Consider the following 14,791-nt stretch of genomic DNA (forward strand, 5'->3'; position numbering starts at 1 on the left):
GGTGCACGTCTTGCTGGCGCATCTGTGACCAAGACAGCAAGTCTTTGTAATGTTTCAAGAGTCACGGTATCCAGGGTAATGTCAGCATACCACCAAGAAGGACCAACCACATCCAACAGGATTAACTGTGGACGCTGTAAGAGGAAGCTGTCTGAAAGGGGTGTTCGGGTGCTAACCCGGATTGTATCCAAAAAACCTTAAACCACGGCTGCCCAAATCATGGCAGAATTCAATGTGGACCTCAACACTCCTGTTTCCACCAGAACTGTCCGTCAGGACAATAAATTATTGTGGTCTAAAAGCAGGTGTTTTAGTTTCATTGTCCAACCCCTGTACATTTTCTAAGGATGCACAAATATTTTATCTTTAGCTACAGCCTTCGACCCTACTCCTGGATCTTCTGGAACTTCTTGTGGAGGTAATCAACAACCTTAATTGACCCCACCTGGGATCTGCACAACAAGGCCTAGAATAATTTTGAATCAAGTGAAACTGAAAACCCAGAGCTGAAGGATAATTTAGGAGACGAATCAAATGAAGCTGTTAAGCTCCTCCCTAAACCATTCTCACACATGACTAAAGATCAGAAAAGCATCTCACCACTGGTTAGAGCTGTTCTTCTCCACTGTCTCTCACTCTGACTCTCTGAGTATATAATATAATGGTGAAGTGCTGTGATGTGTCTCTCTTACAGCAGCTGTTTATAAGAAGAATAAGTGTAGCTTGTAGACTGTATGTGTTTTTCACCTTGATTTTAGGTGGGTCTTAGTTTATAATAAATGAAATATACTAGAATAGTGATTCTAAAATGTTTTGAACAATGATATTTATTTCTCTTTCAACAGGAAGAACACACTGTGCTAAATTTGAACAGTCGCCATCTCTTTTTGAAGAAGAAAATGAGATTGTAACAATCAAGTGCAGCCACAATGACAGTAGCTTATTAGTTATGCTGTGGTATCAGCAAAAGAGTGGCAGTACAACTATGAGCCTTATTGGTTTTGGTTATGCCACGGGTAATCCCACAATAGAAGAGGGTTTTAAGGAACGCTTTGAGCTGAAGAGAAATGGAACTGAGAAAGGAGATCTGATCATCTCTAAACTCGTCTCGTCTGATTCTGCTGTTTATTACTGTGCAGCCAGTCAGCACAGTGCTGCAGATTAATACAACCACCTTACTAAAACCCTCAACCTCAAACACACAGGAGCACAAACTGACTGTAGCTTCAAACTGTAGCTTCATGCTGCATTTCTGCTCTATTATCTGATTATTATGCCATCTGCTCTTGGGTTTATTTTTAGTAGTTATCTGAGTTAAGGGAGGCTGTACACTCTAAAAAAAAAAAAAAAAAGTAAAATCAGGCCCAAAAAAATGATACAGGAACTAGATACAGAGCACCTTGTGTCAAAAGTTTTACTAACTCACTTATTTTGGGGCTAAAATCGGACTGCAGTTGGAGCACAACTCTAAAATTGTGTGCAAAATGTGACATTGCATGGTTCCACCCATCTTTAACATTATTGAACTGTCCAAGTTACATGTAAATCTACAGTACAGGCCAAAAGTTTGGACGCACCTTCTCATTCAATGCGTTTTCTATATTTTCATGACTATTTACATTGTAGATTCTCACTGAAGGCATTAAAACTATGAATGAACACATGTGCAGTTTTATGTACTTAACAAAAAATGACCTGGCATCCACAGTCACCAGACCTGAACCCAATCCAGATGATTTGGGGTGAGCTGGACCGCAGAGTGAAGGCAGAAGTGCTAAACACCTCTGGGAACTCCTTGCATGATATTGGAAAAAATTTACAGTGCAAAAGTTCTTGTTTTCAATGATATATATTGCAATATTAAACAATGCAGGGTCCATGACGTCACCAGCCCCGCCCCCTACCGTGCACTGTCTGTCGTCCGGACCGATCAAGAGCTGAGTCAGTGCTGAGCACTCAAAACCCGAGGAAAATAGCAAAACAACAGCAATTTTTTGAGGATTAAAAGCATGAATTCAGCTGTAACTGGAAATATCTGTGCAAAACTGTGCTGGACTGAGGTGCACAGCTTTCCACACGTGCTCACGTTTACAAGCACGTGCCCAACCATGTGGATGGAGGCATTGCAACATGACGTGTTTGATTTAATTGCCTTAAGTGACATCGCGCATCCTGCGATGTAACTATTGCGCATGCGCACATCACATTTAACACTCCTCACTTGCTTTCTTTACTTTGTTTAATTCTTGTAATTCTCTATTGTCTTGTCTTGTCTTGTCTTTTCTTGATACTCTCTTCTATTAATCTCCCCTCTACAAAGGTGCGACAACGTTTGAAGCTTTGGACTGTTTTTATACCATGCTGCACAGGTGTGGCTGGTTGGCACTGATCACTGCCGGGATTTCTGGGAACTGTAGTTTTTGCACCCAACTCCACTGATACTTCCCCAGCACTGCCCATCACATACACACCCTAACCTGTTACTGCATTAGCATCAGATGAAGCCATGCTCCTCCTCGAAACATCCTCCCCTTCAAAATATTCTCATTTGAGCTCAGCTCTTCATCTGTGCATCAGGAGGATGAGTGTTGCTCACAGACTGTGCTTGTTGCTAATTTTGTGTTTAGGTAGTTTATTCTCTAAATATTGTCAAACAATTAGTTCTATAGTGTCATATTTTATTGATATATACAAAATATAGAGTTTTGTAAGTAATTTTTCCACTTTGGCGTCTATTTCATTTCAACAGGGAGGACGAACTGCGTTACATTTCACCAAAGCTCACTGCTTTTCGCCAATCAAACCAGCATGGTAACCATCAAGTGTAGCCATGATGACAGAAACCTAAATCTTATGTACTGGTATCAGCAAAAGACTGGCAGTACAGCTATGAAGCTAATCAGTTATGGCTATGCAACCAGTGATCCGACATACAAAGAGGGATTTAACCAGCGCTTTAAAATGAACAGACAGAAAACTGAAGAAGGAGATCTGACCATCTCTGAAGTTCTCCCGTCTGATTCTGCTGTTTATTTCTGCGCAGCCAGTCTGTTTCAGATTAATACAACCGCCTCACTAAAACCTCAAACCCCAGACACTCAGGAAGCTGTTCTCTAACTGTAGCTTCATGCTGCATTTCAGATATAATACTTGATGATAACAATATATCATCTTCTTTTTTGACCCTGTTGTTAATGATTTTTAAAGTCTAGCTGTAGTTCAGATGATATACTGTTAACATATTTTGAGACAATTCCATTTATTTCTGTGTTTCATTTTTAATTTAGTCAGTTTTTACAACTTTAACAACAACATTTCTTACAGCTTTTGGACATATATTTTACAGTTTAACAGCATTTAAATGCCATTTTTAATTAAACTAACCTTAACCTCTTGAGAGCCATAGTTTTACTTGATGTACATCTTTAACCTATCTTAGCTATTTTGAGTTAGTAGGACCTAACAAGGTAAAAACTAAACTTGGTCTTTGTACAGGAAGTCATGTTTGCAAAAAAAAGTCAATATGGGAACAGTCGTTTATTTTACTTTTAATTTTTTATTGTTGCTTCCTATTATTTTGGCTAAAATGTGTTAAATATGCATGTCATTCAAAGCTAAAGATGTTATTTTACACACATTAACTAGTTTAAAACAAAAAAAATTGGATGAGAATTTTTACTTGGCCTATGTTTCTTTCTGGACTGGCTGTAAAAACTTTAGACTGGGATTCTTGCCATCTTGTTTTCAATTAATTGAGTGTAACATTGTTGCATTACCACTAGATAGAACAGGCAGTGTCTCCATTGGAGGCCAAAGGGTTAAGGTTTCAAAAAAAGTATAAGTATCATGGTGCAGATACTGACAATATTTGTAAACCAATATTTAGTAAATTTTGCATTTCATTTGTAAATCAAGGTCCCAGAGTCTGGAGGAAAAGTGGAGAGACACACAGTACAAGCTGCTTGAGGTCTAGTGTGAAGTTTCCACAATCAGTGATGGTTTGGAGAGACATGTCATCTGCTGGTGTTGATCCACTGTGTTTTATCAAGTCTAAAGTCAGTGCAGTTTTGTTTTCCCACAAAATCTTACAGCACTTCATGCTTACCTCTGCTGACAACTTCTATAGAGATGCGGATTTCATTTTCCAGCAGGACTTGGCACACTGCCCAAACTGCTAAAAGTACCAATTTATTAGTCTTAAATAATATTCTAATTTTCTGAGACACTGATTTTTAGGTTTTCATTGGCTGTAAGACATAATAATCAACAATAAAATATATAAATGTTTAAAATAGATCCCTCTGCATGCAATACATCTATATAATATATGGGTTTCACATTTTGAATGATATTATTTTTTTTTTTTTTCAGACGTACTAGTATATGTTGTTTAGTGTAGTGTCTCTTTTGGACCAATAGAGGGAGACTACATAATATGAACACCTATGGATTCCATACATTTAAGTCTCTTGGAACTGAGAACTAACAGTATATATTTCAGTGCCCCAAAACAGATTAGCAACACAACCATACAGCAATATATCTAGTAGTCTGTACGCTCCAGCATTTCCATTCTGTTTCTGTGCTTTTCTGGATAACATTTCTTTAAAAAAACATGCTGTCATCAGGTGTGTTGGTATGGCTGCTTCTCTTGTGTATATGTGAGTATTTTATTGCTTACAGCATAGAGCACAGAATTCATATCCACATTATAATTGCATTTAATTGCATTTAATTCTGTGTACAGATACTCCAACCATTCATTTTTTTAATGTCATTCTATTTCTCACTTCCTTGTTGATTTTACTGTTTTTTTTCATAGGGGAATCTTCAGCTCAGCGAGTGTTCCAGTCACCAGCTTCAGCCATGGCTCCTCCCGGAGATAATGCTATCTTCCACTGCAGCATGGCTCCAGGGTTTAGCATGAGCAGCTACACCATGGCATGGTACAGGCAAGCCCATCACGGTGCTCCTGTGGAGTTCCTCATAAAGGAGTATGAAAAGCCCACTGAGAAATTCCATATCTTCCTCACCACAGAGAAGAACACGTTCAGCCTGCACCTCTCAGACCTGAAGCATCAGGACAGTAGCATCTATTACTGTGCAGCAAGTCACAGTGAAGCGACCGTTGGATTTAGTCTTACAAGAAGGTACAGGAGACACCTGCTGTCAGAAGTCTGAAATTCACTTAGATTATTTTTTTAGTTTTAAACCATATCACAATAAAGAAATTCCTTTTCCAGCAACAGTGCAGTAAAAATGTATTTGCCTCCTTGGAGATATCTTTTGTTTCTGCTTTTTTAATCATACTTAAACTTATTTTTTCAGATTATCAAACAAACTTTAATATCAGACAAAGTTACCCTGAGTAAATATAAAAAGCAGTTTTAAATGAGTATTTCATTTATTAAAGGAACAAAAAGCAATGTAAACCAACCTGTAAAAAGTAAGGTCTTCAAAATTAATGATTCAATAAAAAAAGAAAAATGGATGAAAATGGTATCCACAAAAAAAAAAGAACATCATACGTAAAACATGGTTGTGGCAGTGTGATGGTCTGCTTCAGGGCCTGGACAACATGTAAGCTGTAATAGATGGAACCAGACAATGTCCGGCCATCTGTTTGTGAACTCAAGCTCAGGCGTACTTGGGTTCTGCAGCAGGACAATGATCCAAAGCACACAAAACAAGTCCTCCTCTGAATAGCTTAAAAAAAAAAACAAATCTTTAATTTTACAACATACATCACATAAAAAAGTACCATGAATGACCCTATAAAAAAGGAACATTACTGGAAAATCAGGTAATCCTTAACCTGATTAATAATGTCCTAACAAAAAAAATAATGCTGCTGGGAACTTGATCTTTGGTCCACACACAAACACTAACATCAGGTAAATTACACCCATAAAATATCTTACTAATCACTAATGATGCATGCCTCTACAAAAACATAGGAGGGAATCAACCATGCAGCTAGACATTCATGTAGCTTTACTAGTCATTAGAAGCACAGATAAACGCAGCCAAAATTAGTTTGGTATGCGGAGCGAGGTATGTTGCTTTGATTTCTTATAAACGTGTGAAAGAAGCTTCCAAAAGTATGTTATATGTGTATTTTAGGGTGATATGGTTGCTTATATTTTGCCTAATTTAGTCATTTACTCTGCAATGCTAAGTGTTGATAGAATAGCAGCAAATGTATATATATATATATATATATATATATATATATATATATATATATATATATATATATATATATATATTATACAAATGTATGCAAGATTGATGTAAATGTATCTTTTTTGAGTGTTTATTTTGTGTCTGATTCTACACATTGTTGTTGGTTATGTAGCTTGCATTTATGTGTATACTATATTTTTGTTTCTGTTTTATATTTTATGGTTTTCGCTGTGCTCATTACGGTGTTTGTCAGTGACAAAGACGTACTTGAAATCCAGCTACTGGATCTAAAGACTCAAAATAAGAACAAGCACCTGTTAGAGACTCTCTGTGCGTCTTATTATTTAATGCCAATGGCTGCTACACTATATATATATATATATATATATATATATATATATATATTGTTCTATATGAAGAAAAATCTGAGTATTTGGGACTGCCCTCATTTTTCTGTGGGTGGATCTTTAACAATCAGCAAGAAAAGCCGTGTAACATCCTCACTATCAGAGCTCAAAGCCTCAGATCTGTGTTAAACAAGATGAGATTTCTTTTAGTCTCTTTAGCATTGCTTCTAACAATTCGTAAGTACTTACTTTACAGCATATTCCAACATCACAATACTAAGCTTAAATGATTTATGTGTATTTTAGTGAGTATATTAAGATTTTTGTCGTTTTATGCACCCAACACAGATACGTCTGATGGAGTCAACATTGTTCAGGATCCCAAAATATCATTTGTGAGCCAGAGTTCATCTGTGATGCTACATTGTACACAAGATAAGACTAACCACAACATGATGTCCTGGTACAGACGAAGACAAGACACACAGGATCTTGAACTGCTGGCTTTTTCTGTCGGTAAAGACAATGCTAAAATTGAGCCTCCGTTTGATAAAGCTGATAAATACGTAATGACCCGTCCAGAGGTGCTGAAGGGAACGCTGCAGATAGAGAAGCTGGAGGCTGCAGACTCTGCTTTATATTACTGTGCTACAAGTCTGACACAGTAACTCAGATCAGTTTCACAGTCAGTCATTAACCTCTACAGTAGAGTAATGTGTGATGGTGAGGTTCACCTGGACTCGTGGTTCATACACTGCAGGTGTCCTCATGCTGAATATGGAGATGGAAAAAAACAAGCAATGATATAAATAAATGATTAATTATATTCTTGCACACATGAAACAATAATAAATCTATATAATATTAGCTCCCATCACTTTGATCCTCCACCAGCTGTCTTTTTCACACTGGATTCTACTAAACATGTTAGAAAATTTCTTATAATCCCCTCTGGTTCCATAAATATATTGACAATAAATCTCCTCATTGGCCAGTATGGCCGGCGGGGCCCAACCCAATGCACAGATCACCACTGGCACCAACACCACTAGCAACATCTATAGCATATTGGTTAAATGTAGGTGGTTTTAAGACTTAAATGTTACATAGAGTAAATAAGTGAACTGAACTTCAGTCAATCCTTTCTTTTAGTAAATCTTACTTCATTTATTTTTGCTGAATCAATCCTTTCTTTTAGTAAACTTTACTTAATTGCTGAATACATTATTACCTAATTACAATTACTTAATTTATACAATATTATTCAAATAATTTATGATACATACTATATTATAATTCCTGAAATTCAAATATGTTTAGTAAAAACACACATACTGTACTACACTGTTTCAACACATGGATGGCATGTAATACATTATTTTTTTGTATACTATAAAGAATGTATTACATGCCATTCATGTTTTAAGACAGTGAGACTTGGTCTGTTTATAAAATAAATCTTTGAGATTATTTAAATATTTGAATGTGTGTTTTAACTAAAATATAAATAATAATATTGTATAAATTAAGTAATTGTAATTAGGTAATGTTGTATGCAGAAGTTTAGTAAAGTTTACTAAAAGAAAGGATTGACTGAAGTTCAGTTTACTTATTTACTCTATGTAACATTTAAGTCTTGAAACCGAGTTGAAGTTACTTAAATTTATCTGAAATTAAATTTACTTAAAAAAAAAAGCAAATGCAGAAAGTTGCAAAACTTTTTTTAATGAAAAATTTTACTCATCATTTTTTTCAGTGTGGTTGGAACAGCCCTCATTTCTCTGTGGGAGGATCAACCAACAACCAGCAAGAAAAGCTGTTGAACTTCCTCTGCTTTAGAATAAGATCCTCACTATCAGGACTCAAAGCTTCAGCTCTGTTTTGGACAGAATGATATTTATTTTTGTAATTTTAGCTTTACTTCTAACAGTACGTAAGTACTGCTTATAAGTTGTTATAAACTTAAATTAACAGTCATCTTTATATATATATATATATATATATATATATATATATATATATATATATATATATATATATATATATATATATATATATATATATATAAAGACAAAGTTTTTTTATTCATTAACATTTTTACAATTTTACACAGATGCATCTGATGGAGTCAACATTGTTCAGGAACCCAAAATATCATTTGTGGACCATCAGAGTTCCTCTGTGATGCTACACTGTAGACAAGATAGTGATCACACAAGGATGTTCTGGTACAGACGAAGACAAGATACACAGGATCTTGAACTGCTGGCTTTTTCTTTCGGTAAAGACAATGCTAAAATTGAGCCTCCGTTTGATAAAGCTGATAAATACGTAATGACCCGTCCAGAGGTGCTGAAGGGAACGCTGCAGATAGAGAAGCTGGAGGCTGCAGACTCTGCTTTATATTACTGTGCTACAAGTCTGACACAGTAACTCAGATCAGTTTAACAGTCAGTCATTAACCTCTACAGTAGAGTAATGTGTGATGGTGAGGTTCACCTGGACTCGTGGTTCATACACTGCAGGTGCCCTCATGTTGAATATGGAGATGGAACAAAACAAGCAATGATATAAATAAATGTATTCCAGCACATACTGAACAATAATAACTCTAAACACTTTGATCTTCCACCATCTTTCTATCTTCTTCACCTTGGATTCATCAAGTACTACACAGCAAAATTAACAGTGTTAAATTAACTCTTTAAGAGATTAATTTAACATTGTCCTAGATAACATATGGTTCCACCACTATAGTGTTTAATAGTGTTAAAATAACTCTTCCACAAGAGTTAAAATTAATTAATAGTTAATGGAGTCATATATTGACTTTATGTAACTCTCATCGGTGTTAACACATTTTACCCTACAGGGTAAAACAACTCTCAAAATTGTTAATTAATTTAGTTTTTTTTTTTAACTTTAATTATTATTTAATTATTATTTTTTGTGTATATTTTCTGAACTTCACCTGAAACCACATACCAGATTATCTATTAAAGTTTTTCAAATGTAAGCTATACCATAAAATACTTATAAAATACCTTTTTATCCAATATAAGCTTAGAACAAGAGAGACAATCAAAAACACAACAACTCTTGGGTGGAGACCCTTATCCCCCATCCAACACAACACCAAGATGGTGAATAACACTGTGGAATTTACTGTGTAATACACTACTTTCTTCTTTAAGGTTCACTGAAACACTTAATCAAATGAAATTCTTATTTATGTTGTATCTGCAGTGATATAAAATAAGCCAAAAATAGCTTAACCAGTTTATTTAACGAATCTACCAGACAAAAAATGAAAAATAAAGGTAAATAAATCAAACAAATAAGGTTTAAGGAAAGAGTGCTTACTTTGCAGAATTATTATAAGTATAGTTATAGTGCAAAGCACATGCTGATATAAACAAAATAAAACATGATTAAATTAACTTACAGTTTAGGCATAATAACTAAACACTTTTAAGTCTAATTAACTTTAAAAGTTTTCAATGAACATTACTTTAAAAAATTGAGGCAAATGAAGTAAATTCAATTTAATCATGCTTACATTAAAGAGATTAGATTGGGGTAGCCGATCGTAAATGTCTAAAATTATTGTATTTTTTTATCAGTATCATGGAAGAACATCATTTGGTTCCTTATAGAATTGTGTTTTTAGAAGAGACATACAAATATGGAGAACTTGAACTTTGCAAACAATCTTTAAATTAAGCAAATTTACTTTAACTCTTTAAAAGAGTTCTTATACCTGATTTATGAAGAAAAAAAAACTAGGTTCTTTTCTGGCTATCAGGTACTGTTCTGTCTCCATGTTTCTAATGCTCTCCAATTTGTTTATCTCCACCATGTGCTTTACTTCTGTGTCTCCGCCCGGCTAGTGACTTCACCTGTGTTTTTCATCTATAGCTCCGCCCCCTCGTTACTTTTCCCCAGGTGTTCCCTGTTTCCCTTGCCACCTTGTGTGTGTATTTATAGCCCTGCGTTTCCTGTTTAATTTGTCGGTTCTTGTACAGGTTTGCGTCAGTTCAGGTTGTTAAACTCTCAAAGTTTCTGTTTAAGGTCTTTTGTTTGTTTCTTTGTTGTTAAATAAATTACGTTCATATGCATTTGCTCCCTGCATCTTCTCCTTGCTGCACCTGAAAATGGAATCACTCAAGTAGACATATATGAGACTGAAAAATCTGAAGAAAAAAAAAAATTGTCATGGTTGGAACAGCCCTCATTACTCTGTGGGAGGATCAACCAACAACCAGCAAGAAAAGCTGTTGAACTTCCTCTGCTTTAGAATAAGATCCTCACTATCAGGACTCAAAGCTTCAGCTCTGTGTTGAACATAATGAGATTTATTTTTGTCATTTTAGCTTTACTTCTAACAATACGTAAGTACTTATGATAAGTTGTTTTAAACTTAAATTAACAGTCACCTATATTTATACATACATATGAAGACAAGGTTTTTTTATTCATTAACATTTTTACAATTTTACACAGCTGCATCTGATGGAGTCAACATTGTTCAGGAACCCAAAATATCATTTGTGGACCAGAGTTCCTCTGTGATACTAAACTGCAGACATGAGAAGAGTGATCAGACGAGGATGTTCTGGTACAGACAGAGACAAGACACACAGGATCTTGAACTGCTGGCTTTTTCTTTCGGTAAAGACAATGCTAAAATTGAGCCTCCGTTTGATAAAGCTGATAAATACGTAATGACCCGTCCAGAGGTGCTGAAGGGAACGCTGCAGATAGAGAAGCTGGAGGCTGCAGACTCTGCTTTATATTACTGTGCTACAAGTCTGACACAGTAACTCAGATCAGTTTAACAGTCAGTCATTAACCTCTACAGTAGAGTAATGTGTGATGGTGAGGTTCACCTGGACTCGTGGTTCATACACTGCAGGTGTCCTCATGCTGAATATGGAGATGGAAAAAAACAAGCAATGATATAAATAAATGATTAATTATATTCTTGCACACATGAAACAATAATAAATCTATATAATATTAGCTCCCATCACTTTGATCCTCCACCAGCTGTCTTTTTCACACTGGATTCTACTAAACATGTTAGAAAATTTCTTATAATCCCCTCTGGTTCCATAAATATATTGACAATAAATCTCCTCATTGGCCAGTATGGCCGGCGGGGCCCAACCCAATGCACAGATCACCACTGGCACCAACACCACTAGCAACATCTATAGCATATTGGTTAAATGTAGGTGGTTTTAAGACTTAAATGTTACATAGAGTAAATAAGTGAACTGAACTTCAGTCAATCCTTTCTTTTAGTAAATCTTACTTCATTTATTTTTTGCTGAATCAATCCTTTCTTTTAGTAAACTTTACTTAATTTATTTTTGCTGAATCAATCCTTTCTTTTAGTAAACTTTACTTAATTGCTGAATACATTATTACCTAATTACATTTACTTAATTTATACAATATTACTCAAATAATTTATGATACATACTATATTATAATTCCTGAAATTAAAATATGTTTAGTAAAAACACACATACTGTACTACACTGTTTCAACACATGGATGGCATGTAATACATTATTTTTTTGTATACTATAAAGAATGTATTGGTACATGCCATTCATGTTTTAAGACAGTGAGACTTGGTCTGTTTATAAAATAAATCTTTGAGATTATTTAAATATTTGAATGTGTGTTTTAACTAAAATATAAATAATAATATTGTATAAATAAAGTCATTGTAATTAGGTAATGTTGTATGCAGAAGTTTAGTAAAGTTTACTAAAAGAAAGGATTGACTGAAGTTCAGTTCACTTATTTACTCTATGTAACATTTACGTCTTGAAACCGAGTTGAAGTTACTTAAATTTATCTGAAATTAAATTTACTTTTAAAAAAAAAGCAAATGCAGAAAGTTGCAAAACTTTTTTTAATGAAAAATTTTTACTCTTTACTCTTTACTTTCAGTGTGGTTGGAACAGCCCTCATTTCTCTGTGGGAGGATCAACAACCAGCAAGAAAAGCTGTTGACCTTCCTCTACTTTAGAATAAGATCCTCACTATCAGGACTCAAAGCTTCAGCTCTGTTTTGGACAGAATGATATTTATTTTTGTAATTTTAGCTTTACTTCTAACAATACGTAAGTACTGCTTATAAGTTGTTTTAAAATTCAATTTACAGTCAATGTATAAATATGAAGATGTGTTTTTATCTATTAATATTTTTACAATTTTACACAGATGCATCTGATGGAGTCAACATTGTTCAGGAACCCAAAATATCATTTGTGGACCATCTGAGTTCATCTGTGATACTAAACTGTAGACATGATAAGACTGACCACTTAACGATGTTCTGGTACAGACGAAGACACGACACACAGGATCTTGAACTGCTGGCTTTTTCTTTCGGTAAAGACAATGCTAAAATTGAGCCTCCGTTTGATAAAGCTGATAAATACATAATGACCCGTCCAGAGGTGCTGAAGGGAACGCTGCAGATAGAGAAGCTGGAGGCTGCAGACTCTGCTTTATATTACTGTGCTACAAGTCTGACACAGTAACTCAGATCAGTTTAACAGTCAGTCATTAACCTCTACAGTAGAGTAATGTGTGATGGTGAGGTTCACCTGGACTCGTGGTTCATACACTGCAGGTGCTTCTAAGCAGAACATGAAGATAGAGATGAAGGTTCAATGTTCATTGTATATCATATGAGCACATTCAAACACACACACAGAATGATAATACCAATAAAAAGTGTGGATAACATTACAAACTACAGTCATATGAAAAAGTTTGGGCACCCCTATTAATCTTAATCATTTTTAGTTCTAAATATTTGGGTGTTTGCAACAACCATTTCAGTTTGATATATCTAGTAACTGATGGACACAGTAATATTTCAGGATTGAAATGAGGTTTATTGTACGAACAGAAAATGTGCAATATGCATTAAACCAAAATTTGACCGGGGCAAATTTATCATTTTATTGATTTGAATACTCCTAACTATTTTTTACTGACCTACTGAAGCACAAAATTGGTTTGGTAACCTCATTGAGCTTTGAACTTCATAGCCAGGTGTATCCGATCATGAGAAAAGGTATTTAAGGTGGCCAATTGCAAGTTGTTCTCCTATTTGAATCTCCTCTGAAGAGTGGCATCATGGGCTCATTAAAACAACCCTCAAATTATTTAAAAACAAAGATTGTTCAACATAGTTGTTCAGGGGAAGGATACAAAAAGTTGTCTCAGAGATTTAACCTGTCAGTTTCCACTGTGAGGAACATAGTAAGGAAATGGAAGACCACAGGGACAGTTCTTGTTAAGCCCAGAAGCGGCAGGCCAAGAAAAATATCAGAAAGGCAGAGAAGAAGAATGGTGAGAACAGTCAAGGACAATCCACAGACCACCTCCAAAGAGCTGCAGCATCATCTTGCTGCAGATGGTGTCACTGTGCATCGGTCAACAATACAGCGCACTTTGCACAAGGAGAAGCTGTATGGGAGAGTGATGCGAAAGAAACCATTTCTGCAAGCACGCCACAAACAGAGTCGCCTGAGGTGTGCTTTTGCACATGATTAATGCTTTTTAATGTTTTTAATTGGTATTATAATACCATATTATGCCACAGTTAGTTCCGACCCTGCAATGTGATTGGCTGAGAGGCGTTTTATTAATGACATTATTAGCCAGTAATGCACTGTAACAGAAGCTCTCCATATATTACTCTGCCACACACAGGTAACCTAGCAACGATGCAGCGCTTACAAGCCAAATACAAACCAAATGCAATGTCATTACCTTTTACCTCTTAGCATTGCTCTGAAGATCTGATTGCATTCCCAACACAAGCTTTAGTGAGGTTAGGATGTTGGATGATCACCACTTCAACTCATCTCTAAATCCCTAACTCATCCCAAAAGTAAGGATCATCATTCCACTGCTTGACCTGAACAACCAATGATTTAAAAAGGAAAATCATAAAAATGATCAGGACTGCCCAATCTTTCATACCATAAGTCTGCGTTGTGGACATTTCTTCTCATCCAATAATTTTTCTTATTTTTTTCTTTAAGTGGATTAATTTCGAAGAAACTTATAAAGGTATATTAAAGAAAACAGATTTGTCCTTCAGAGTGCAAGCTTGCTCTGTTTGTATTTAAATTCTTATTATGTCATTTCCTGTTATCGATGAGTCATGAAAAAAAGGGGGAAGAGCAAAGCAGCAGCCAGTCGGTTTAGCTCTGCACATC

At 35.3% G+C, this 14,791-nt stretch overlaps 2 long non-coding RNA genes and 2 gene segments (V, D, J or C); all 4 read left to right on the plus strand.

Annotated features, from left to right (window-relative positions):
• Window positions 1-6,705: 6,705 nt before the first annotated feature.
• Window positions 6,706-7,206, plus strand: LOC125781008 (T cell receptor beta variable 12-3-like). The segment is given in 2 exon segments: window positions 6,706-6,770; window positions 6,882-7,206. Coding segments are annotated over 2 exon segments (363 nt in total).
• A 999-nt stretch (window positions 7,207-8,205) lies between these two features.
• On the plus strand, window positions 8,206-8,955 carry LOC125781012 (uncharacterized). The gene is made up of 2 exons (XR_007424054.1): window positions 8,206-8,466; window positions 8,647-8,955. It is a non-coding gene; the product is annotated as an uncharacterized LOC125781012 (long non-coding RNA).
• A 1,721-nt stretch (window positions 8,956-10,676) lies between these two features.
• LOC125781144 (T cell receptor beta variable 12-3-like) lies at window positions 10,677-11,356 on the plus strand. The segment is given in 2 exon segments: window positions 10,677-10,924; window positions 11,037-11,356. Coding segments are annotated over 2 exon segments (363 nt in total).
• Window positions 11,357-12,586: 1,230 nt separating this feature from the next.
• Window positions 12,587-13,085, plus strand: LOC125781011 (uncharacterized). Its single transcript, XR_007424053.1, has 2 exons — window positions 12,587-12,673; window positions 12,774-13,085. It is a non-coding gene; the product is annotated as an uncharacterized LOC125781011 (long non-coding RNA).
• The last annotated feature ends 1,706 nt before the right edge of the window (window positions 13,086-14,791 follow it).

This window comes from Astyanax mexicanus, chromosome 14 (assembly GCF_023375975.1).
Source record: "Astyanax mexicanus isolate ESR-SI-001 chromosome 14, AstMex3_surface, whole genome shotgun sequence".
NCBI lineage: Eukaryota > Metazoa > Chordata > Actinopteri > Characiformes > Acestrorhamphidae > Astyanax > Astyanax mexicanus.